We start from the raw sequence: 26,435 nt of genomic DNA on the forward strand, positions 1-26,435 counted from the left end.
GCAGGAAGCAGCTGGTCGATGTTTCTCTCTCATCGATGTTTCTAACTCTCTATCCCTCTCCCTTCCTCTCTGTGAAAAATCAATAAAATATATTAAAAAAAAAAAAAAGAATCACTGATCAGCTGCCGCCCCAGGCCCCCTACTGGGGATTGAGCCCGAAACCCAGGTATGTGTGCCCCTGATCAGAATCAAACCTGGACTCTTCAGTCCACAGGCCGATGCTCTCTCCATTAAGCCAAACTGACCAGGGCCATGTGTTTTCTTCAAGTTCTGCGTGGTTGTAATGGTCCCCAAATCTATACTAATAAAAGGGTAATATGCTAATTAGAGTGGTTGTCTTCCGGACATCTTTCCAGACAAAGCCGCAGTGGCTACAAAGGCCAAGGCTCAGGCAGCCATAACCAGCTGCAGTGGCAGCAGCATTGGGGTTATGGGGGTGGTGCCTCCAGAGGGAGGCCAGACGGGGGGCCAAGGCACAGGCAGTTTGGGGTGATCAGGCTGATAGGGGAGTGCAAGGTAGGGGCAATCAGGCTGGCAGGAGATCAAGGTAGGGGTGAGCAGGCAGGCAGGCAGTGGGGTTAGGGACAATCAGGCAGGCAGGCAGGTGAGTGGTTAGGAGCCAGTGGTTCCGGATTGTGAGAGGGATGTCCAACTGCTGGAAGTTGGACATCCCCTGAGGGGTCCCAGATTGAAGAGGGTGCAGATTGGGCTGAGGGGCACACCCCCTCACCCCCCCCCCAGTGCACGAATTTCGTGCACCGGGCCTCTAGTATATATATATATATATATATACACACACACACACACACACACACACATACACACATACACATATATACATACACACTAGAGGCCTGTTGCACGAAGAGATTCGTGCAATAGGCCTTCCTTCCCTTGGCTTCCAACACCGGTTTTCCTCCGGCACCCGGGACCCAGGCCTTCACTCCGGCCAGAGTCTGCCTTCTTTATCTTTGCTGCAGGCTCCGGCCAGAGTCTGCTGCCTTCGTCTTCACTGTGGCCAGAGTGCCACTCCTGTAGATCCCTTCGCCCCCTGCCCTCCCTCTCATAGCAGGCATCCTGCCCAGCCCGGCCACTCTGCACCTGGAGCAGCTGAGCAGCTGCCATTTTTCTTCTTCTAATTTGCATATTCCCTCCTGATTGGCTGGTGGGCAAAGCGGAGTGATGGTTAATTTGCATGTTTCTCTTTTACTAGTGTAGATATATGTATATATACACATATATATACATACATACATAAATATATTTTTTAAAAATATTTTTCTTTAAGAGAGACAGAAACATTGACGAGAGAGAAACATTATCAGTAGGCTGCCTCCTGCATACCCCCTACTGGGGATCAATCCCACAATCTGGGCATGTGCCCTGATCAGGGATTGAACCATGACCTCTGGGTTCCTAGATTGATGATCAACCACTGAGCCACACCGGCAGGACTGGACTTATTTATGTGTATATCTTAACTTTTAATTAAATAAATATCTTAACATTAGTAAATAAAATTATATAGGTTTCAAGTGTACAATTCTATAATACATTATCTGTGTATTGCATTGTATGTTTACCACCCAAAGTCAGATCTCCTTCTGTCACCATATATTTGACCCCCTTTACCTTTTACTACCCCCCTCCTTTTCCCACTATACTATTGTCTGTGCCTATGAGTTTTTGTATGTTGGTTTTTCTTATTTGTTCATTTGTTGATTTCACTTTTATATCCCACATATGAGTGAAATCATATGGTTCTTAACTTTTCTGTCTGACTTATTTTGCTTAGCATGATATTCTCAAGATTCATCCATGTTGTCACACATAGCAGTATTTCATCTTTTCTTATGTCTGAGTAGTATTTTATTGTATATACTAGAGGCCTGGTGCACGAAATTCGTGCACAGAGGGGGGTTGTCCCTCAGCCCAGCCTGTACCCTCTCCAATATGGGACCCCTCAAGGGATGTCCGACTGCCCGTTTAGGCCCGATCCCATATGGTCTTTGTCTTTCTCTGTCTCCCATTTTAAAATCATATTTTATTGGCTATTGAGTTGTATGTTTATATATTTTGGATTTTAAACCCCCCTTATCAGATATATGATTTGCAGATATTTTCTTCCATTCAGTAGGTTGCCTTTTCATTTTGTTGATGGTTTCCTTTGCTCTGAAGAAGGTTTATGTAGTTCCACTTGCTTGTTTTTGCTTTTGTTACCTTAGCTTTTGGTGTTAATTTCAAAAAATAATTGCCAAGACCAGTGTGAAAGTGCTTACCCCTATGTTTTTTCCTATGAGTTTTATGGTTTTAGGTCATACTCTCAAATCTTCAATCCATTTTGAGCTAATTTTTGTCTATGGTGTAGGATCATGATCCAGTTTTATTCTTTTGCATGTGACGGTCCAGTTTTCCCAATAACATTTATTGAAGAGACTATCTTTTCTCCATTGTACATTCTTGGCTCCTTTGTTGTAAATTACTTGATGCATGTATAGGTTTATTTCCAGGCTTTCTATTTTGTTCCTCTGATCTGTGTGTCTATTTTTATGCCAATATTTTGCAGTTTTTGATCAGTGCCATACTATATGGCAAGTTCTTTTTTCTTGCAAAGAGCCTGCCTCTTTTTCCCTAGAAGGTGAATAGAGTGGATAGTCGCATGTCAACTTGGAGAGTGAGGGGCAAGAGACTCAGAATACACTTGCAGGTGACTTCCTTTAAAGGAGAGAAGCACACAGGTGCCAAAAAGAATAGGCTAGAAACCATAATGACTAGCATACCTGTCACAGATTTATCCACAGTTTTCTCAGGAGCCATCTTCTTATTTACATTTGCTGTGCTGCTTGACAACAGATCAGTAAAATACCTTTGAGTTTTAAAAATTTAGTCAGAATTTTTGATATGGCTCTCTGTGAATGGTTATAGAGAACATGAGAATAATTTTAAAAACACATTTATTTTTCAAGAATGCAGGATCCTGCTTTAATGATTGAAGGTAAAAGGAAGAATATGAATTCATCCAGACTCAAGAGTAAAGAACAAACGTGGAAAAATGGAAAAATTATGAGACAGAAAGGTGAGGAATATTTTATTTCATTAAGTAGTAACTTACAGAAACAGAATTCTGGTACTAAAAAAGATTTAAAGTTTCTCTATCTCAACATTTTCATTTTACTGATGAGGCAATTCAAGGAGGTAGGTTAAGGATTTTTCCCAACATTGTATAGCTCATCAGTAGCATAATTAGGATTTAATCCTGAACTTTTGGCTCATAGGCTGGTGTATTTTCTATACTTATTGGAGAGAATAGTTATAGAACCCTTTTAAAACTTAGATATCTGACTTATATTAATTACATCGAAGGGATATATTGGCTATAGAGGTCATCTCTGAAGAGTGGGCTGTCCCAGCACCATAACAGACCCTAGCCCAGAGTTCCAGAGCTGGGAAGAGAAGTCCCCATACTTCAGGCTGTAAAACCCAGCAGGGATTATGCCTGAATGACATGGAGGCTGCTGGAGTCCTAGGCAGATCCTCTTAAAGGGCCCACTCATTAACTTATTTGGACTCACTCCCTCTGAGCTACTTCATTGGGGCAGCAGCTTGAAAGGAAACAGGGACATACAGGGAGTACCTAAATTGTCTGGCATCAGTGCAAGAGCTGGGAGAGAAGCTTTCTCCCAGACAAAAGTGCTGGCAGAGGCCACTGTTCCTTTGCTGAGCCATCCCCCCAACACAGCCAACAGGCGGTGACATATCTGAGTCTCCATCAACGGGGTTCACACTTTACATCCCATCCTGGTGAATCCCTGAGACCCTGCCCTACCCAACTTGGGGGCTCATTCAAGCCATTTCCAGTGGCTTTTCCATACAACTCTCCTCTCTTGCCTCATTCTTCAGACTTTCCTAAAATCTCTCAAACAAGCAGCAACTGCCTCAGTGCCCCCCATGCATCTTTTTTTTTTCAAATATATTTTATTGATTTTTTACAGAGAGGAAGAGAGAGGGACAGAGAGTTAGAAACATCGATCAGCTGCCTCTTGCACACCCCCTACTGGGGATGTGCCTGCAACCAAGGTACATGCCCTTGACCGGAATCGAACGTGGGACCCTTGAGTCCGCAGGCCGACGCTCTATCCACTGAGCCAAACCGGTTTCGGCCACCCCATGCATCTTGCTAAGTGGTACCAGGCCTGGCACTAGCAGCAGCCTGCCTTGGTTTGTATCTTGGCCTCTCCTGAGTACCTCCAAACCCAAAACAAGTATCAGCCATTTTTGGAGAGAACTTACTGTATAAGGCTGCTCTTCTCAAGGCTGCAGATCACTCTGTAGCTTATGCTCTGTGGCTCCATGAAGGCACTGGCACCTCCCGGGAGGCCCCAGAGCCAGTGCACCCATTGGATAGCTTCAAACCATAGCAGATTACAATGCTACCACCTCCATTAGTGACACACTCAAGGGACAGACTCAGTGAGCACCAGAGCCCCACTGAAGCAAGTCCTGTTCTATAGGGTCAACTCCTGCACAGCAGCTCTTCTGTAGTCATAGCTGGTCTTCACAGCCCATTGGTCTAAGGGTCAATTCCTCCCAGTGATGCCAACAGCAATCAAGGTTCAACTACAACAGCACAGTGCACACAGCCCACACAAGGGTACACCTAGAGTGCCTAGCTCAGGTGACTGGGGAGATGAGCCGTTGGGCTCTCAGGACACCTAACACAAGGCCACTCTATTAAGACCGAGAGACATAGCAGCTCTACCTAATACATAGAAATAAACACAGAGAAGCAGCAAAATGTGTAGATAAAGAAACATGTTGCAGTGAAAGAACGGGAGAAATCTCTAGAAAAAGAACTAAATTAAATAGAAGTAAGCAAACTACCAGATATGGAGTTTAAAACAATAGTTATAAGGATGCTCAAGGAACTTAGGAAGAAATTCAAGTAACTTAGTGAAACTTAAAACACCATGACAAAGGACATAGGAATCATAGAAAAGAATCAGTCAGAAATGAAGGATATACTAACTGAAATGAAGAATCAATAGTAAAGTAGTTGATGCCTAGAATCAAATCAGCGATTTTGAATATGAGGAAGCCAAAAATGCCCAATCAGAACAGCAAAAAGAAAAAAGAATCCAAAAATATGAAGATAGTGTAAGGAGCCTCAGATACAACTTCAAGTGTACCAACATGCACATCATGGTGGTGCCAGGAGAAGAGAAGGAGCAAGAAATTAAAAACCGCCCTGGCAGGTTTGGCTCAGTGGATAGAGCATCCGCCTGCAGACCAAAGGGTCCTGGGTTCCATTCTGGTCAGGGGCACATGCCTGGGTTGTGGGCTTGATCTCCACTAGGGGGCGTGCAGGAGGCGGCTAGTCCTTTATTCTCTCTCATCGATGATGTTTCTATCTCTCTCCCTTCCTCTCTGAAATCAATAATAAATAAATAAATTAAAAACCTATTCTCAACAATAAAGGTTAAAAAAAAGAAAATAATCTGTTAATCTTCTCATATATGCACCTTTCATGGGTTTCAGTCAACATAAACTGCTCAGATGATTTATAACTTCAAATTAACATTTGTCTCTTTCACCTTATTTCATGTAGATATTATAGTTGGGTTAATGGATGAAATACTCTTTCATAATATAGTATACATCTGTTCCGTTGACTAGATTCACTGTGTCATCTGTATTCCTCCTGATTTTCAAATAAGGATTGTTATTTTTTTTTTCTTTTGTTCCTTCCTTATTTTTAGAAAAAATGAAGATGAATAAAATACCTCTTTCTCTCATTAACCGGAGAAACATTTTTGGAGAGAACTTGCTGTATAAGGCTGCTCTTCTCAATGATTTTCATCTTGTTCATTATTGTATTGAAAAAGGAGGAAATGTTAATCAACCAAGTTATGCTGGTAAGTTGGGTTACCACCCACAGTTATTTTGAAAGTGGTTTGTAGTTTTAGATTACTTATTCCTATGAACATATAGTAAAGCGAGCCTAAGGCAAGTCTCAAACAGAAAGCTTCCAGGTAATTTTCCTGCACAGGTAGCTCTTCAACATCATCTCCTAGGGAAGTGGGAAGTGGAGGGAGCAAGAGAAGAGCATTATATTTCATCTTCAGTGATTATGCGTGCCTGGGGCCCTCTGGGTAGGCTGTGTGCAGTGGCATTACACAAAAGGGTGGATTCCTGAGGCTGGCTTGCTGCCTTTGCCTGGGCATTGTTACTATACACCTCATTTTTGAGTGGAAAATGAGGTCAAAGGTTGAAAGAAACTAATGGTACACTGAGCTTGGGGGAGGCTGATGATAAAATGAAAGATGTACAGAAGTAGATGTACAGAAGTAGCAATGGCCAAGGAAATGGGTCAAAAACTAAATAGAACAAAATATTCTAGCACCCCTGTATACAATGGTTTTTGGAGCTCTGTGTCAGAAACCAGAAGATAGAGACCAATATTTATTTCTTATTATTTCACACTTACCCATCTATCAATCTCTCTGTTCATCAATCAATCCATCTTTATGATGATATATTTAAAGAAAGTTATAGACAGTATATTTTACCACTGAAGACCTCAGCATAAATGTCATAATTATAGTTCAATATTTTTTTTTCTTTGAGATAAAGTTTTATACAGTGAAATGCCAAATCTTAAATCTACCATTTGATGAATTTTGACATATACATTCACCTGTGTAACCCAAACCTCTAAGAGAATATTACCATCATCTTAAAAAGTTCCCTCATGCTTTTCCCAGTTATTCCCCATCCCCAGTCTCTGGAAGCACTACTGTTCTGATATTTTTCACCATAGGTTAGTTTTGCCTCTTTAATATTTAATAATAAGCATGATGTTAGCTGTAGGTTTTTGTAGCTGATCCTTATCATATTGAGGAATCTATTCCCAATTTGCTGAGAGTTTTATGAGGAATAGATGTTTGGTCATGCTATAGTACTCTTTTTATATATTGCTGGCTTCGATTTGCTAATACTGTGTTAAGGATATTTTTGTATCGATGTTGATTATCCATACTAATAAAAAAGTAATATGCTAATTAGACCAGATGTTTTCTAGATGACCTTCTGGACATTCTTCCTGACAAAGTCGGGTCCGGGCAAAGCCGGTCCCGGGTGCCTACAGCTGCAGCCAGCCTGGGCGAAGCCGCCTGCTGTCCTGAGCGACTGTGGCTGTGGCTGGCTTAGGCGAAGCTGCCCCTGGTCCCAGGCTCTTGCAGCTGGCCCAAGCGAAGTCAGCCCAGGTCCCAGGTCCCCGCAGCTGGCCAGAGGGAGGGAAGCCCGGGTCCCGGGTGCCTGCAGCCAGCCAGAGGAGGGAAGCCTGGGTCCTGGGTGTGGGGGGTGAGGCAGAGGATGTTAGGGGCAATCAGGCCAGCAGGGGAGATGTTAGGGGTGATCAGGCTGGCAGGGGATCAGTTAGGGGCGATCAGGCAGGCAGGCTGAGGTGGTTAGGGGCAATCAGGCCAGCAGGGGAGCAGTTAGGGGCAACCAGGCAGCCAGGCAGGCAAGCGGTTAGGAGCTAGCAGTCCCGGATTGCGAAAGGGATCAGGCCTAAACTGGCAGTTGGACATCACCCCGAGGGGTCCTGGATTGGAGAGGGTGCAGGCCGAGCTGAGGGACGCCCCCACCCTCATGCATGAATTTTTTGCACTGGGTCTCTAGTTGTTCTATAATTTTCTTTTTTTTAAATATGCTTTTATTAATTTTTAGAGAGAGAAGAAGGGAAAGGGAGAGATAGAAACACTGATGAGAGAGCAACATCACATTGATCGGCTGCCTCCTGCACACCCCCCTACTGGGGATCAAGCCTGTAACCCGGTATCCTGACCTGGAATCAAATCAGTGACCTTTTGGTGCATGGGATGATGCTCAATCCACTGAACCACATGGGCTGTACTTTAATTTCTTGTAATGTCTTTAGTTTTGGTATCATAAAATCAGTTAAGTAGTGTTCTCTCTTCTATTTTGTGAAAGAGATTGCATAAGATTGAGGTTTTTTTCTTCCTTAAATGTTTGACAGAACTTAAGTGTAAAACTATCTGGGTCTGTAGTTTCCTTTGTGGGAAGATTCTAATAATAAGTTAAAATTATTTATTAAGTGTGTACTATTCAGATTTTTTGTTTCAGTTTTCATCTAAGTTACAGAATTTATTGGCATAAAGTTATTTATAATATTCCCCTGTAATACTGTAATATGTGAAGATCTTTAGGAATATTTTATCTTTCATTCCTTATACTTTCATTTTATCTTTCATTTCTTTCCTTCTTCCCTCCCTTCTTCTTTCCTTCCTTCCTTTTACTCTTTTTCTTCCATCCTTCCTAAGCTAGAGGATAATCAATTTTGTTAATTTTTTTTTCAAAGAACTAACGGCTGGTTTTTAAATTTTTCTCTATTACCTGTTTTGTATTTTATTTCTACTTTTCTTCTGATTTCTACTTATTTTTTATTTTCTTTGTTCTTTCTCTAGTTTTTTCTCCCCTCTAGTTTCTTAAGGTTGAAAATTAGGTCACGAATTTTTGTACCTTCTTCTGTACTACTAGTAGCCCTGCGCATGAATTTGTGCGCCAGTAGCTCTCTGCAGGGCCTGGCCACTCTGCAACCACTGCCCAGAGGCTCTGCACAGCCCAGATGTCCATCCACGGCTGGGCACAGAATGCTTGCATCGTCGCCGGGGCAACGAAGCAAGCATTCTGCCAGGCTGCTCACACTGCCCGCTCTCAGCAGCTGCCCTCCTGGGACTGGGGGACTCTGGTGGGGCTGAGAGGACTGGGCACTGCCATCTTGTGGCTATGGGCGCTGCCATCTTTGTGATGGAGTGATGGTTAATTTGCATATTGCCCTTTTATTTGATAGGATAAGGATTTAAAGCTTTAAGTTTCCCTCTAAATACTGCTTTTACTGCATCTAACAGATTTTAATGCATTTTCATTATCATTCAGTTTGAAATACTTTTCATTTCTTGTATGTTTACTTGTTTGAATCCAGGGTTATATTAGAAGTTGTGTAATTTTTAAATATTTGAGGATTTTTCAGATCTCCTTCATTATTGATTTCTAATTTAATTCCATTGTGGTCAAAGGATATACTTCCTATGAATTTTATCCTTTTACAGTTATTGAGAATTGGTTTATTGTCTAGTATATGGTCTTGGTGAAGAACCCTTGTGCACTTGAATGTTTGTTCTTCAGTTGTATGTAATGAACTATCAATGTCAATTAGATGAAGGTGGTTGGTAATGTTCAGAACATCTTTCTTTTTATTGATTTTTTTTGGTCTAGTTGATCTATTATTTCCTGAGAAGGGTATTGAAGTCTTCACAGCTATGATTGTGGAACTGTCTGTTTCTCCCTTTAATTCTGTAAAATTTTGCTTCTTATATTTTGAAGCTCTGTTATTAGGTGCATATATAGTTATAATGGTCATATCTTATGATAAATCGGCTTTTTTAAAATATATTTTTTGTTGATTTCAGAGAGGAAGGGAGAGGTAGAGAGAGATAGAAAGATCAATGATGAGAGAGAATAATTGATTGGCTGCCTCCTGCACATCCCCCACTGGAGATTGAGCCTGCAACCAGGGCAAATGTCCTTGACCAGAATTGAACCCAGGACCCTTCAGTTCACAGGCTGTCACTCTTATCCACTGAGCCAAACCAGCTAGGGTTAAATCTGCTTTTTAATCTTTATGAAATATATCCCTTTATCTCTGGTAATACACTTTGTCTTGAAGTCTACTTTGTATGTTAATATAGACATTGTAGCCTTCTATGTTTCTTGTCTATTTGCAATGCCATTTTTTATCTTTTTATTTTCGGCCTGTCTGTGTCTTTATTTTTCTTTTTCTTGTTAATCCTCACCCAAGAACATTTTTCTATTGATTTTTAGAGAGAGCGGAGGGGAGACAGAGATAGAGAAATATAGATGTGAGAGACACATCCATTGATTGCCTCCCACACGAGCTCTGACCAAGGCTGGGATCAAGCTTGCAATCAAGGTATGTGCTCTTGACTGGAATTGAACCCAGGACCCTTCAGTCTACAGGCCAGTGCTCTATCCACTGAGCCAAACCAGCTAGGGCTACGCATAATATATTTTAAATATAAAGACACAGACAGGCCCTAACTGGTTTGGCTCAGTGGATAGAACGTCGGCCTGTGGACTCAAGAGTCCCAGGTTTGATTCCGGTCAAAGGGCATGTACCTTGGTTGCGGGCACAATCCCCAGTAGGAGGAGTGCAGGAGGCAGCTGATTGATGTTTCTCTCTCATCGATGTTTGACTCTCTATCCCTTCTCCCTTCCTCTCTGTAAAAAATCAATTAAAAAAAAAAAAAAAAGACACAGTCCCTAGCTGGTTTGGCTCAGTGAATAGAGCGTCAGCCTGTGGACTGAAGGGTCCCAGGCTCGATTCTCAAGGGCACATGCCTGAATTGTGCAGGCTCGATCCGCAGTAGCGGGTGTGCGGGAGGCAGCTAATCAGTGATTCTCATCATTGATGTTTCTATCTCTATCTCCCTCTCCCTTCCTTGATGAAATCAATAAAAATATATTAAAAAAATAAAATGTATTTTGTGTCGACAGCATACAATTTTGCTATTTTACATATTTTGATAATCTTTGCCTTTTAATTGGGATGATTAGTAAATTTTCACTTAATATAAGTAGTCAGATTTAGGATTACCATTTTGCTATTTGTCCCTTATGAGCTTCATTTGTTTTCTTGTTTCCATTTCTGCATTATTTTGTAGTGGATAGTATAGGGATTACAATATGCATCTTTAATATTCCACAGTCTTCTTAGAGTTAATACTGTAATACTTAATATAAAACGTATGAACATTGAACATACTTCCCTTATCCTTTATGTGATAACTGTCACATCTTTATATATAAAAGGCTAATATGCTAAGTGTCTGACTGTCTGACTGTCCAACTGTTTGCTATGACATGCACTGATCACCAGGGGGCAGAAGCTCAATGCAAGAGCTACCATGATACGCAGTGGCCATTTACAAAGAAACGGCGGACCTGGCACCCACAAAGCAACACTCGGCTTCCCCAAAGTGGGACACAGGCCCCGCCTCCACCCCAGAGCGACAGCCCATGAAATCACAGCTGATGCTGCCAAGACCCCATGGCACAAAATGCAGCCCGCAACCCAGCCCAGCTCGGAAACAGTGGCTATGGGCTAATTATGTCAGGAAGCAATCCCTGACTTCCTCTCCCTAGCGACTAGCCTCCTTGCAGTTTCTTCAGCCCAGGAACACAACTTACTTTATAGCCAGGTGGAAATATTTTACACTTTAACCAAATGTCTGTGAAGTGTTTTCCCATGCCTTATCTCATTTGATCCTCACAGAAGTCCTGGAATAGGTAGATAGGAAACTCAGTGGAACCCTGTTTTCTTTTCATTATCCAGAAAATGGAGATTTAGAAAGCTTAGAAACCTGACCCAACTGAAAAGAAGAAATGGTGCACATTGAAAATGACTTCAGGTTTTCTTACTGTGCTGAATATAGTCAAACACTGCTGCAGTTAAATATTTTACCCTTTGTTCTCCCTGCATGATCTATAATAATAATCTGCTTTTGTGTTGATATTTACTGCTGTGTTGCTGACAATTACCTGAAAGAGAAGTTGGAGTGCTTCACTGGGCTGGAAAAAGTTTAGCTAAATCAGAAAGCAGGTCTAATTAAGCAAGTTTATCCTATATAATAAAAGCCTAATATGCTAAGGATGTCCGACTGACAGCAGGGAGTGGGCCTAAGCTGTCAGTCGGACACCCTCCAAGGGCTCCTGGACTGCAAGAGGGCACCGGCCGAGCTGAAGGACCTCCCCCTCCCAGTGCACGAATTTTGTGCACCGGGACTCTATTAATGTTATAATTATCGACCAATATTACTTATTAATTGCTTTAAATAGCCATGTGCATTTTAAGGAAATTTATAGGAAAAAAACCTCTATTAACTATATATTTTCCATTTTTGGTGTCCTTTATTTTTTACTCTAGGCTTTCTATTTAAGAGAAATTCCTTCTATAACTGGGGTGATTTTGCCTCTCGGGACATTTGGCAGTTTCTGGAAACATTTTTAGTTATTACAGCTGGGAAGGGGTTGGGTGCTACTGGCCTTTGGTAGAATGCTCAAAACGATAAAGAATTATCCAGCCCAAAAATGTTAGTGCCAAATCTAAGAAACCCTTGTTTATGGAGAAGGTTCTGAAAAGAGTGAAATACACTTTGAAAAAAATTATATTTTATTTTATTATTATTATTTTTTAAAATCCGGACCTAAGGATATATTTTCCATTGATTTCTAGAGAGTAGAAGGGGGGGGGGGGAAGAGGGAGAGGAGAGAAAGAGAGAAACATCGTGAGAAACACATAAATTGGTTGCTTTCCGCATGCACCCCTATAGGAGCTGGGGAACCTGCAACCAAGGTATGAGGTATGTGCCCTTGACCAGGAATCCAGCTTGAGACCCTTCGATCTGTGGGCTGATGCTCCAACCGCTAAGCAACCAGCCAGAGCTGAAATACACTTTTGACATGCAACTTTTAGATTTTTTTACATCAATCATATGGAATTTAATAAATCTCTATAACCTATACCATTGTCTCTGGCTAACAGAGAAAAAGAACATTAGTCTGGATGAATGGTTTTCTTGGAATAGTTTGTGGATTCTTAATTGAACTACCTTAAATAGTTTTTTTTGCAAATAAGGAGAAAAGAAATATATACTTTTAAACTGATTCTATGTAGTCCTGCCAGTTGGGTTACTTTAATGGAAGTACCTTGAGCTAGAAATAAAGCTTTTCTTCCCTCTTTTTTCACAGAAAAGTAGCCTGCAGCCAGCATTTTTTTCTGAGCTAATAATGACACCCACCCTCCTTACAGCCTTTTTATTTGAAGAAGGCAGGAATAGTTTTAAATACTTTACTTCTTTTTATATTTTTCTGCAACAGAGTTGGGGTAGAAATTTGATTTGTCCCTCAGATTTGTTGAATTCACCAAACAATACCGTTTGTTTTCATGGTGAGATTATCTTGTCTCGTATAATAAAAATATTTTTTAAAGAAACAGCTTAGAATTTGAGTTTTTATTTTAAGGCTAAGCACAGAACATTATTAAGATGCATTAAGATGCCAAATATAAACAAGTATCATTTCCTTTTTGTATAATAGGTTGGACAGCACTTCATGAAGCTAGTGTAAGGGGATTTTATGAGACAGCAAGTGAACTAGTAAAAGGTGGAGCAGATGTAAATGTCAAAGGAAAGTACCAAATCACTCCCCTACATGATGCTGTGATGAGTGGACATTATAAGGTACTGTGATGCTTTCGTTTGTGGAGCAGATGCTACATTCTGCAAGTCTTAAAAAGCTCTGGCACTAAGAAATAGGAAAATAGGAATTATTTTCGGTTATTCTGCTAATCAATATTCAAAATTATTCTAAAATTTTACTGTATATGGGTTTATTGTCCCTAATATGGTAGGTGACATTTTACATGTAACTTTAAAAAATTTTTTTAAATTAATTTCAGAGAGGAAGGGAGAAGGAAAGAGAGATAGAAACATCAATAATGAGAGAGAATCATTAATTGGCTGCTTCCTACACGCCCCATACTGGGATCCAGCCCGAAACCCAGGCATGTGCCCTTGGGAATTGAACTTTGATCTCCTGGTTCATAGGTTGAAGCTCAACCACTAAGCCATGCCAGCTGGGTACTTTTAGACTCTTTTTGTATGGTGCTTTATAAGTTTCAAGAGAATCTTTCCTTCTATGAAGTTTTACACAATGATGTCCAGTCCTATTAGGAGGCATATAGTTTTATGGAGTCTAGTATCAGTTTCAGAGTTGCCATAAGACATGAGAACCTTCCAGGTTTAATGATTGGGCAGTACACACCAGCATAAGCATACCTTGGTTAAATATCAAAATACTGTAATTCCATATGAGTTGATTAATAGTAACTGTAATAATGGATAATAAAGATTATGAATTCCAGCACACATAGTTTATTTCAGAAATTGAATATGCTGTGAACCTTCTTTACTTTTTTTTGTTGTTGTTGTTCAGTCACTGCATTACAGGGCTGAGGCACTTACTGAAAATACCTTGTTATTTATTTCAGTACTAGAGGCCTGGTGCATGAAATTCGTGCATGGAGGGGGGTTGTCCCTCAGCCCAGCCTGCACCCTCTCCAATCGGACCCCTCGAGGGATGTCCGACTGCCCGTTTAGGCCCGGTGAGATCGGCCAGCATGGGAGGGCAGTTGGGACATCCCTCTCACAATCCGGTGAGATCGGGCCTAAACGGGCAGTCAGACATCCCTCTCACAATCCAGGACTGCTGACTCCCAACTGCTCGCCTGCCTGCCTTCCTGATTGCCCCTAACTGCTTCTGCCTGCCAGCCTGATCACCCTCTAACCACTCCGCTGCCAGCCTGATTGATGTCTAACTGCTCCCCTGCCAGCCTGTTTGCCCCCAACTTTCCTCCTCTGCCGGCCTGGTCACCCCTAACTGCCCTCCCCTGCAGGGTTGATTGCCCCCAACTGCCCTCCCTTGTAGGCCTGGTCCCTCCCAACTGCCCTCCCTTGCAGGCCTGGTCCCTCCCAACTGCCCTCCCATGCTGGCCATCTTGTGTTCACATGGGGGCAGGATCTTTGACCACATGGGGGCAGCCATATTGTGTGTTGGAGTGATGGTCAATTTGCATATTACTCTTTTATTAGATAGGATTGAAGTTCCCCCTGGGTTCAAAACTCCTAGGATAGGAAAGAGGACTAACAACTGGGCTCAGGAAGATCTGTTCTATATACCTTCAGAAGAAATGCCTAACACAGAGCTGTGGAAGGCTGCTGGTAGATATGGTCATAGATAGATAGGCCCATTCCTTCCTAGTGTGAAACAGTGCTTTAGGTAGTTTTGCTTTTTTGGATAATGTATCATCTGCTAGTAAGTGATCATTTCTGCACATTGTGTAGAGGCTGGGAGGAAAGAATTCTGCCTGGGACCTAATTTAATGGCCAGAAGAATACAGGTTTAGACAGGTAATGGTATGCACCCCTCTCTCTGCCCTTTACCCCCTCTTCACAGCTGACCTCCAGCAGTGAAAACTTAATGCCAAAGCACTTCTTTTTTTAAAAATATATTTTATTGATTTTTAACAGTAGAGGAAGGGAGAGGGATAGAGAGCTAGAAACATCAATGAGAGAGAAACATCTATCAGCTGCCTCCTACACACCCCCTACTGGGGATGTACCCGCAACCAAGGTATATGCCCTTGACTGGAATCGAACCTGGGACCCTTCAGTCCGCAGGCTGACGCTCTATCCACTGAGCCAAACCAGTTAGGGCCCAAAGCACTTCTTTCTTCTCCTCTTGTCAGGGCTGACATTTTCTGGTGAGGAATCTTTCCTCCTTTTGGGCAATGTGAGCACTTTTCTTTCTCAGTTCTTCCTTTGCTCTACCTGGTGATGAATCTTCAGTTAATTTCCACCTCACAAGCTAGAATTAGCTGTCTCCCTCTAGCCTTTGCAGATATGTAACCTTCTCTTGTTCCCTCAGTGAAGTAGAAGGGACCAAAGACACAGGTTCACTACTTACCACTCTCCCTTTTGCCAACTCCTGTGTTCCATGACTCATGTGTTCCTGGCATCATGGCATACCCTGATTGACGGTCAGATAAAAGAGAATGACAAGGAGTACAAATCTAGAGAAGGGTCATGAGAATTAAAAGCTAAAACCTAGTAGGGTGGAGTGAAGTCACAGTCTGTCTTCTTTTTTACCCTCCCCTTCGATTTATCTGGGGTAAGCCAACAAATTACTTCACCCAGTCTCTCTTGAATGAAGTATAAAACTCCAACTTAGTTCTGGACTGACTTAAGAACCAAAGCCTTGAGAATCAAAGTGATACAGGAAATTGTGTTAGAGAGTAGAGTAGGAATTGTGAGAGCATCAGGCTTACCTCAGGGAATCTCGTAGGTGAGGCTGAGGTGATCAGAAAAAAATGGCACAGGCCCTGGGTATTGGATTGCTCATTTATTTTAGATGTGACAGGACTAAAGATGTCAGATAGGGGAGCCCTGGGAACCTGATTCTGGTCCCAGAAGCTGGAGAGGGTGAGCTTCTTAAACATTCCAGAGTTGAAGAAACTTGAATATACACTGAGTAGCCAGATTATTATGATCTCTGAACGCATAATAATCTGGCCACTCAGTGTATATCCTATATAATAAAAGGCTAATATGCAAATTGTCCCCTCGACCAGGAGTTTGACCAGAAGGCAGGCTGGCCAACCACCCATGTCCCCTCCCCCTGGCCAGGCTGGCCGGACCCCACCCATGCACGAATTCATGCACCGGGCCTCTAATATATATATCACTTAGTGGCCAGATTATTATGCGTTCAGAGATCATAATAATCTGGCCATTCAGTGTATTGTCCTACAGGCATTGACTATATATTGGAAAGATACTAAAAGATAGGAGATACTAGAAGATAATGTTTTTTTTAAAAAAGTGGAAAAGCCATTAAAAACACATATTGTATGATTTTTAAAAAATCCATAATAGACCAACTGTATAGATACAGGAAGAAGATTAGGAATGGTAGACGGTGGGGAAAAGTGAGTTGACAGATCATGGTTAAAGGGTTCTTTTAAGGGGAATGAAAATGTTCCAAAATAAGGTTATGGTTATGTTTACACAACCTTCTTAACATACTAAAAACATTGATTGTATTTTTTTACATGAATTGAGTGTCGTGTGAATTCTATATCAATAAAACTTAACAATACATTTTTTAAATGAGGAAAAGGTGAAATTTGAGAATTACAGATCAGCTCAGTGTGGCTCCTTAGAAAAATCTGGTACAGATGGTAGGAGACATTTAGACAAGAAGATAGTGGTCTTTGAAAATCTTTAGGTATCACTAAGAACGAGTTATATCAGATAAACCTTGATTCCTCTTTCATTAGGCTTACTTTGTTAGTTGGTAAAAGAAATGGCATGGCGAGTGGATGTAAACTGTCATGATTTTAACAAAGCTTTTATTTCATGAAGTGTCCTGAGGTATATGAGTGTATGAAATTGGTTGACAGTGGTATTGAGATTCACATATATTGAAAAGATCTTCCTTCGACATGGTGATTATTCATTTCATGTGTGTCTGGAGTGAGTTATCTTACAAAGTTTGATGATCTATTACATTATTAAGAGTCAAACCACTTCTTACACTCTATGGAGCAGATACAGAATCACTGTAAATCACACAAATATATTAATAACTCCCTGGTGAAACTGCACTAATAGTTTTCTCTATTAATCATTAAAAAAATCAAGTATGTACTACAGTTTGACATTTGAAATATTTCTGTCTATTATAAAGATGCTTGGATTGAGAAATACCTTTGAACATTTGAAAAAAAAACTTGAAATGTGTTTTTTATTTTAAATCATTTAGGAGACCTCAGTTATCAAACAACTAAAAATACATAATAGCAGATAAATAGAAATTTATTAAGAACTACTGGACATCGAAATTGGGTCTCAAAAGAACTGTTGTTCCAGGGGGAAGCTCGCTACAGATTGATTCATTTGCATGTCAGCATAAATATTATTGCTCGTCTCACATTCAGTTCTTATTAGTATATATCTAGTGACATATGATCTTGTTCATCTAGAGGAAATGATGAACAACATAGACTGAGGAACAAGAACAGAACCAGAAGCAAGGAGGCATCGATCGGACTATCGGGCCTCAGAGGGAGGATAGGGGAGGGTAGGGGGAGGGTAGGGGGAGGGGGAGAGTTCAACCAAAGGACCTGTATGCATGCATATAAGCCTATCCAACGGTTAAGTTCAACAGGGGATTGGGGCATGCGTGGGGAGAGGGGTGGGATGGGAATGGGGGGATGAGGACAAATATGTGACACCTTAATCAATAAAGAAATTAAAAAATAAAAAAAAATAAAAAAAAAAAAAACTATGAACAAAAAAAAAAAAAAAAAAAGAAATTTATTAAAACCATTGTATTCTATAAGCCTGACCTTAATGCAGATTAATCCAGGGTGGGATTTTTGGGTTCTTTTTTTTCCCCCCCAGATGAAACAGTTTTGCAAATTTTCAAGATGATTATCACTCAAAGATGGTGGCGCCCACAGCCACAAGATGGAGGCACTCAGTCCCCTCAGCCCCGCTGGCGTGGCAGATGCATGGCACGGCCGGGCCTGTCCCCAGGCAGGTCCAGCCGCTCCGCGTGCCTGCCTCTGGAGTCCCCCAATCCCCTCAGCCCCCCAGCCGCCCAGTAGCTGCCCAGGGCCCGCCCGAGGCGCAGGCAAGCCTCGGATGGCAGCTGCCCAGCTGCTCAGGGCCGCCCAAGGCTAAGGTAACCAGGGCTGGCCGAGGCTTGTGCTGCTGGCAGTGGCAGCAGCAGAGGTGTGATGGGGGCGTTGCCTTCCCCTGGTCACCAGGTCGCCTCCAGCCCCTGAGGGCTCCTGGACTGTGAGAGGTGGCAGGCAGGCTGAGGGACCGCCCCCGCCCCACCCCCAGTGCATGAATTTTCATGCACCGGGCCTCCAGTTGTTTTATAAAAGAGTAATGAGAGATTTTGAACCCAGTTTACTTTTTAAAGGATGTTCTTCCCTTGTTTCTAATTCCAAGTGCTGTTTTCACCTTAAGAGCCAGTTTTGCTTAAATGCTTCACCACATCAACCCAGTTCTATCCTGGAGATAGAATTTCCTAGAGGAAGTTCTCCTTTGTGATCTGTTTTCATCTGCCAACTTACATTTCTGAGCTTTTGAAAGTTGTTCTCTTTTGTCTTTTTTCTTACTTGATGGGACTTTATTACTCCCTCCCTAATTTTTTTGTAAGAAAAGTGATATGCATATCAATAAATTATGGCTCAGTAGCAATTATATTAAATTTTTTATTGGGCAAGATATTATAGGTAAACTCAAACTATATATTGTTGGAAGAAATATTTGATGTTGCTTAGAGTTGTATGCTAGCACACATTTACAATAATATACCTTTTGTCCGTGTTCCCTCATTTGAACAATCTTCCTCTAGGTGGCAGAGTTACTTCTTTTTAATGGAGCTGATCCATTATTTAGACGTGCCAATGGAAAGTGTGCTTTGGATGAGGCCCAAGGTATACGTATGAGGCTTCTTCTTGAGAGATATGTTCCTAAACATCAAAAACAGCTTATTTCAGGTAAGATTATACTGCCTTGTTATATCTGTTCACCATGTCTGTAGAGAATTACAAAAATTGAATTTAAAATTATAGAAATTAAATTTATTTTCCTTATACATTTTGAGAAAATCCACCCAATGGTGTCCTTGCTTCATTCTTTTTTAATATATATATATTATAAAACATATTCTCACCCAAGGATATGTTTTTCAATGATTCGAGAGAGAGAGAGAGAGAAGGGAGAGAGAGAAAAACATCGACGTGAGAGAGATACATGGATTGGTTGCCTTCTGGTATACTCCCTGACCTGGGATTGAATCTGCAACCTGGGTATGTGCCCTTTGGTGCACAGAATGATCCTCCAACCAGCTGAGCCACACCACCCAAGGCCTTGCTTCATTCCTTTAATAAAGCACACTCACTTTTTGCAAATGCACATAAATGAAGGACTCTAAAAGAACAAAGAAAGATAATATCAAATGTACTTTTCCCAAGATTGTACATTACAGACAGTTAAGAAAATTTCTATAAAATTCTGACACTCTATAATCCTTTGGCTGAATAGCATGATGTGATGTAAATTATATTTGTCTGTATCTCTATCAATGAATATAGCCAAAATTGTTTATTTCCATTCCCTAAGAATCTTCTCTTATGGCTATACTTTTGCCTTCTCATCCATTACACTTTTTAAAAATATATATTTTATTGATTTTTACAGAGAGGAAGGGAAAGGGATAGTGAGTTAGAAACATCGATGAGAGAGAAACATCAATCAGCTGCCTCCTGCACACCCCCTATTGGGGATGTGCCCACAATCAAGGTACATGCCCTTGACCGGAATCAAACCTGGGACCCTTGAGTCCACAGGCCGACATTCTATCCACTGAGCCAAACTGGTTAGGGCTCATCCATAACACTTTTAAATTGAACTACAAAAAAAAAAAAAAATGATTCTGCAGTTGTCAGAAACAAGATTATATATATATGGCATATTCTTTTTTCCCCCTTAAGATATTCTGAATTTATTAGGTTACTAAATTACTTATACTTCTTTTTTAAAAAAATCTTTATTGTTGAAAGTATTACATAGGCCCTCCTTTCCCCCCCAGTAACCTGTTCCAGCCCTTTCCCATCCTCCCCTCTCCCCCAGGCCCTCACCATCCATTGTCTGTATCCACTGGTTATACATATATGCATACAAGTTCATTGGCTATTATCTTCTCACCCACCCTCCCCTGCCTTCCCTCTGAGGTTCAACAGTATATGGCATATTCTTCTTCTTCTTCTTCTTCTTCTTCTTCTTCTTCTTCTTCTTCTTCTTCTTCTTTTTTTTTTTTTTTACTAATCTTTATTGTTCAGATTATTACAGTTGTTCCTCCCCCCCCCCCCATAAGCTCCCGTCCACCCGGTTCCCACCTCACCCTCTGCCCTTACCCCCGCACTGTCCTCATCCATAGGGGTATGATTTTTGTTCAGTCTCTTCCCAAACCCCTCACACCCCTTTCCCCCAAGAATTGTCAGTTCACTCCCTTTCTATGCCCCTGATTCTATTATATTCATCAGTTTATTCTGTTCATCAGATTTTTATTCACTTGATTTTTAGGTTCACTTGTTGATAGATATGTACTTTTGTCACTTTGTTGTTCATAGTTTTTGTCTTTACCTTTTTCTTCTTCTTCCTCTTCTTAAAGAATACCCTTCAGAATTTCATATAATACTGGTTTGGCGGTGATGAATTCCTTTAGCTTTTTCTTATTTGTGAAGCTCTTTATCTGGCCTTCAATCCTGAATGATAGCTTTGCTGGGTAGATAATCTTGGTTGTAGGTTCTTGCAATTCATCACTTTGAATATTTCTTGCCATTCCCATCTGGCCTGCATAGTTTCTGTTGAGAAATCAGCTGACAATTATATGGGTGCTCCCTTATAGGTAACTAACTGTTTTTCTCTCGCTGCTTTTAATATTCTCTCTTTGTCTTTTGCTCTTGGAATTTTAATTATGATGTGTCTTGGTGTGGTCCTTTTTGGATTCCTTTTGTTTAAGGTTCTGTGTGCTTCCTGGACTTGTAAGTCTATTTCTTTCATCAGGTGGGGGAAGTTTTCTGTCACTATTTCTTCAAATAGGTTTTCAGTATCTTGCTCTCTCTCTTATTCTGGGACCCCCATAATTCTTACATTGGTACGCTTGAAGTTGTCCCAGAGGCTTCTTACACTATCTTCAACTTTTTGTATTCTTTTTGCTTTTTGCTTTTTCAGGGGAGTGTTTTTTGCTTCTTGGTATTCCAAATCTTTGACTTGATTCTTGCGATCCTCTAGTCTGCTTTTAGGTCTCTGTATAATATTTTTTATTTCAGTCAGTGTATGCTTTATTTCTAGTTGATCCCTTTTCACGTCCTTGAGGTTCTCATTTAATTTATCGGCCTTTTCTAGGAAATTCTTAAAAAACCTTATAACCATGGTTTTGAACTCTATATCCAGTCTTTTGCTTTCCTCCATTTCCTTTAATTGTGGCCTGCCTCTTTGTCTCCGCATTTTAGCTGCTTCCCTGAGTTGATGGAGTTGCTTTGTGTGTTAGGTGTCTTAGCAGAGCCCAGTAGCTCAGCCTCCCCAGTTACCTGTGGTGGATCCTCTTGGTGCACCCCTTTGTGGGCTGTATGTGCAGTCTTGTTGTAGTTAAGCCTTGCTTGTTGTTGGTATCACAGGGGGGAGTTGATCTCCAAGTTAATTGGCTGTGAGTATCAGCAGTGTGTCTCCATTGGGAAGGCTTCTGTGCTCAGCTTGGATGGGGCGGAGTCTCAGGGTGGTGCAGACAAGCTTTGGTTTCCCGTCAGCCCCGCCCTAATGTCCCTCGGTGATGGCTGCCCGCACCTCTGAGAAGACTGCTCTCAAGTTTCACCTGTTGCCAGACAGGCCGGCTTCTCCCTGACTGGAGCTGGATATCAGTGTGGTTGGGAGGTTTTGTTTTTCTCCCGAATGAGAAAGCTAGCCCCTGGGAGGGCTTCTGTGCTCAGCTTGGATGGGGCGGGATCTCAGGTTGGTGCAGACAAGCTTTGATTTCCCGTCAGCCCTGCCCTAAGAGGGCCTTATTTTCCATATCCCACTACAATGGCTGCGCCCCTCTGAGAGAAGGCTGCTCTCGAGTTTCGCCTGCTGCCAGACAGGCTGGCCTCTCCCCGACCAGCACTGGAAATCAGTGTAATAGGGAGGCTTTGTTTTCCTCCTGAATGAGAAAGCCAGCCGCGCTCTTGGTGCCCACCCTCTCCGCGCCCCGCGAGCAATCCAGTTGTGTATTCAGCCGCCCGCCCTCTCCGTGCTCACAGATCTCTGCACCTCCACAGCTCCCGAAGCTCAGCGTCCCTTTCTATTTTATTCTAGTTGTAGAGCATCCACTCAGCCAGCTTTCCGGTGGTTCTGGACGATGTCTGCTCTGTTTTCCAGTTGTAGTTTCAAAATTGTTGTGGTAGGCAACAATTAGGTGTTTACCCTATGCCGCCATCTTGGTTTCTCCCAGAAGTTAGTCTCTTAAGTCTGGCCCACACTTAGGGGGAACAAATTTAAGCTCCACTTCTTGAATGGAAGAGTATCAAAAATTTTATGAACACGTTTTTAGAACCACCGCATTTCAATCCCTCTTACCCTACTGTACAAGTATTTATTCTTTTTTCCTGGCACTTAACACCATCTTACACATTGGACAATTGCTTATTTTTTATTTTTGGTCTTCCCCCATTAGAATCTAAGCTCCATGAAGGAAAGGATGTTTGTTTTGTCTAGTAATGAATACTAGAGTACCATATACATAGTAGGCATTCAGTAAATTTTTGTTGAATAAGTAGTATCAGTCCTTTGGGGAAAAAAACAACACAACAAAACAAATACTTTCCATTCAAGAGATAATATGTGTATAATTTTCCCAAGAGATAATTGTTGAATGTCACTAAGGACTAAGACCTGGATCAAAGCACCCTATTTTTATAGTAAAGAAATAACTTCATTGATAAAAGCCACCTAGAGGCAATTAATAAGTTCTTTAGAGCAAAAGACTTCTTTCTGGTAGCCTAATCTTACTGGAAAACAAGAGAAACAGACTGAACTTTATTAAGCAAACATATCAGGAAATGATAATTCAATTAATTATGAAATAATTTTTTTGCTTTATAAAAGTAGCTTTTACACAGTTAAATATCTAGATATATCTGTGGAGAATATAAAAATACCTAGTTTAGTGTCCATCTTTAGTTAATTTTTAAGGTCTGTTTTGCTTTACCGACAGAAATTTTCTCAGCTCTCTCAAGATAGCTTTTGGTTTCTGATACATATGGAAATTACAGTAATATTATGTAAGATTATGCCAATCTTAATAGAAAATGTTGGCATAATTTTGCTTAATCTACCTGGTTTTCTCATAGCAAGGGATTTATATGTTTTAGGAGTCCTGAGTCTGGCCACTGGAGGCTGTTTTTTTTGACTTTTCTCTTTTTGTTTACAGCTCAAAAGGATAGCACTGACCCATTAGATGTAGAGGATGCACACCAGCCCAAGGTATATCTCTGTTTAGCAAAAAACATTTTTTTAGAATGCATCATCAAAGAGGAAAGAAAGGTTACTGAAGCATGCATCAGGAACAGTGACTTCACCTTTGCTTTTAAGATACTTGGGAATAATTATATGAGAATCAGAGGGTTCTGGGCAGTTAATTTGGGAAGCAGTAAATGTAGCATATCTGGGCACTGATATATTGGTAGACATTTCCTTTTACCTCCTCTTCATGGAGCCATTAGGGTTATCAACCATGTCAAATTTCCTCTGGCCTAAACATAGTACAAGAGTCAAAGGCGTCAATCCATCCCTTCAAACTTTACATGGTGGGCAGTTACTCTTCATCTGGTGCTTGGGTTGTGATGAGTGACAGGAAGCAGGAAGCATTGTTCCTGTTTTAATCTTAGCAGCCCACAATAATCTTTCCATGCAGACCAATTTGGGAGCATATATGTCTTCTTGTTTTCAAAATCCTTCTTCTGCTGCCCTACCTACAGTCTGTCACAGATACCAGAGGAAGAAACTCTTTTAATTCTAGCTCTATCTGTATAACAATTGGGAAAGAAGAGTGTTTCTAAAGCATTCTTGGTAAATTTCCTTTACAAGGAAACTTTTATCTGATTTATTTCCAGAGCCTATAAATATTAAGTAGATTAAGATTTTTTAAATTATATTTAGTAAGATTGGTAGTGCTAAAATATTGTCAAAAAATTGAAATGTACAGCAGAGAACAAAGATTGGTACACATACTGAGTCTATTATATTTGCCTTTCTTCTGTTAGTCTACTTTTTCTGAAGAATCAGGTTGTATATATCTCAGCAGGCCCTGTGATTAGATCAAATTATAAAATTGAATGGAATAATAGTTTAATTTATGAACAATCCAGAATGAATCAAGTATAGAACTACAGCTGAAAATTAAAGCTAACTATATATTTTATTTCTATAGAAACCAAAATTCAGTTCTAAAAATTGCATTGGGTTTGTTTGTGATGAAAATTCCAACAGACAGAAGGCAGAACATGTAAAAGTTGATAAAGGAAGCAAAGAGGGTTTATTTATAAAGAAAGAAGAGGTAAATGAACATTACCCAAGAAATTCCAAAAGCACGAAATTTGGCAACTTCAAGCATAAGCAATCAACTGTTAACCAAATATACTCTACAGGACTCAGGAAAAACAATCTCCATAATGTCAAGGATCCCAGCACAAATGCGTCTAAATATAAAGGAAGAAGAAATGAACAATATAAAAGGACTCAGGTGCATAAGGCAATCCAAGAAAGAAACTCAAGAAAGACCGTAGCTGTCTCTTCTTCCAGAAGAAGTAGATTGGTTACTACTGATCAGCAGCAAATTCTCCAAACCCTCGATGACCTCCCAGAAGAGTCATGTAAACCTTTTAGCCCAGCTCTGTCAAGCCTGGAAAATGGATTAAGTAACAATATTGATACTCATTCAGTTCCCAAAGAGACACATACCCAGAGCCTGGATTTATTAGAAAGTCAAGAAATAAAATCCTTGGGATTAGAATCCAGTGACCAAGCTAAAGCTGTTACTTTCTCAGGACTTTCTGTACATAAAGAAATTGAATTACCCGTTGTTACTACAGATCAGCAGGCTCAAATTCACCAAGAACAACAGCACATTAGTCCTTATAAATCCCATGAAAACACTAACTCGGATGAAAAAAAAGAGGACCTTAATAAGTGGGAAAATTTTAATAATGATATTCATGTTGATTGCTGTACCTCTGAGGAGACCATAATGTCTAAAAAGGTGATATATTCTACAAGTTGCAAAAACCACTATAATTATAAAGAGAATATAACAAATAGAGAAGTAATGGATTTTGAACAGTCTTTACCTTCTAAAGACCATTTTTCACAGGAAAATAAGTTAAAAGCAGGTGGCCTAAGCATACTTCCACAACAGGAGGCTGTTAATTTTTCTAATTCAGATAATACAGCCGTTTCTGAACCACACATTGCAAATTATGAGCAATATATATATGGAACTTCTTTTGGTCACTCACAAGGCAGTCCTGAGCATACTTCTTTGGCTTGTACAAGAACAATTTCAACACATGAAGTTTCTCAGTTGACTAATCATGTGGAGCAATTCCAAAGGCCTCAGAATTGTAGTAGCCCCAGCATACCAACTTCTTTAATGAATCAAACAAATACACATATTGTGGAAAAGGTGAATAAGAAAGAAGGCACTAAAAGGAATTACACTGACAAAGGCCAAAAACCAAATTTTTCAAATGGGCCTTTATCCACAGTTGTTCATTCTCAAGTAATAGAAACAACTAAAGTTGAAAAAATGAGACAAGACCTTGCTGAGAGTGAAATCATACATAATATAGATTTTCATTCCATTGACAATATGAATAAAGAATTGACCAACATCTCACAAGTTAGTCAAAGAGAAGAGAAGGAAATTTCTCATAAGCCAGGTATTAGTAGTGTTGATAGATTTGTACACATTTCCTGTAGATTTACTTATTTTATAGAAATTTCCAATTGAATTTCACTCAACCTATGCCCAAACTGACAATAATGAGGACATGAGGGCTATAATTTGGGGGATGCTGTTAATTAGTTAAGTAATAGTGTTTACTTTAAAAGTTCAACCATTATTATCAAAGATGGTTGCTAAATTGATATTGACAGAAGTTA

The 26,435-nt window shown here is 40.6% G+C and overlaps 1 protein-coding gene and 1 long non-coding RNA gene across 2 annotated transcripts in view; one reads left to right on the forward strand and one right to left on the reverse strand.

Moving 5' to 3' along the window:
• ANKRD31 (ankyrin repeat domain 31) overlaps positions 1–26,435 on the forward strand; it is a 123,476-nt gene that overhangs the window by 42,067 nt on the left and 54,974 nt on the right. Inside the window, exons 9-14 of the mRNA XM_054715168.1 lie at positions 2,967–3,076; positions 5,757–5,912; positions 13,198–13,340; positions 19,090–19,234; positions 23,707–23,759; positions 24,706–26,212. Of these exons, the coding sequence (XP_054571143.1) occupies positions 2,967–3,076; positions 5,757–5,912; positions 13,198–13,340; positions 19,090–19,234; positions 23,707–23,759; positions 24,706–26,212 (2,114 nt within the window). The remainder of the gene's footprint in view (positions 1–2,966; positions 3,077–5,756; positions 5,913–13,197; positions 13,341–19,089; positions 19,235–23,706; positions 23,760–24,705; positions 26,213–26,435) is intronic.
• Positions 15,471–19,068, reverse strand: LOC129148865 (uncharacterized). The gene is made up of 3 exons (XR_008555859.1): positions 19,050–19,068; positions 15,625–15,687; positions 15,471–15,488 (listed from the first exon to the last, which is right to left on the reverse strand). It is a non-coding gene; the product is annotated as an uncharacterized LOC129148865 (long non-coding RNA).

Source organism: Eptesicus fuscus, chromosome 4, assembly GCF_027574615.1.
Source record: "Eptesicus fuscus isolate TK198812 chromosome 4, DD_ASM_mEF_20220401, whole genome shotgun sequence".
NCBI lineage: Eukaryota > Metazoa > Chordata > Mammalia > Chiroptera > Vespertilionidae > Eptesicus > Eptesicus fuscus.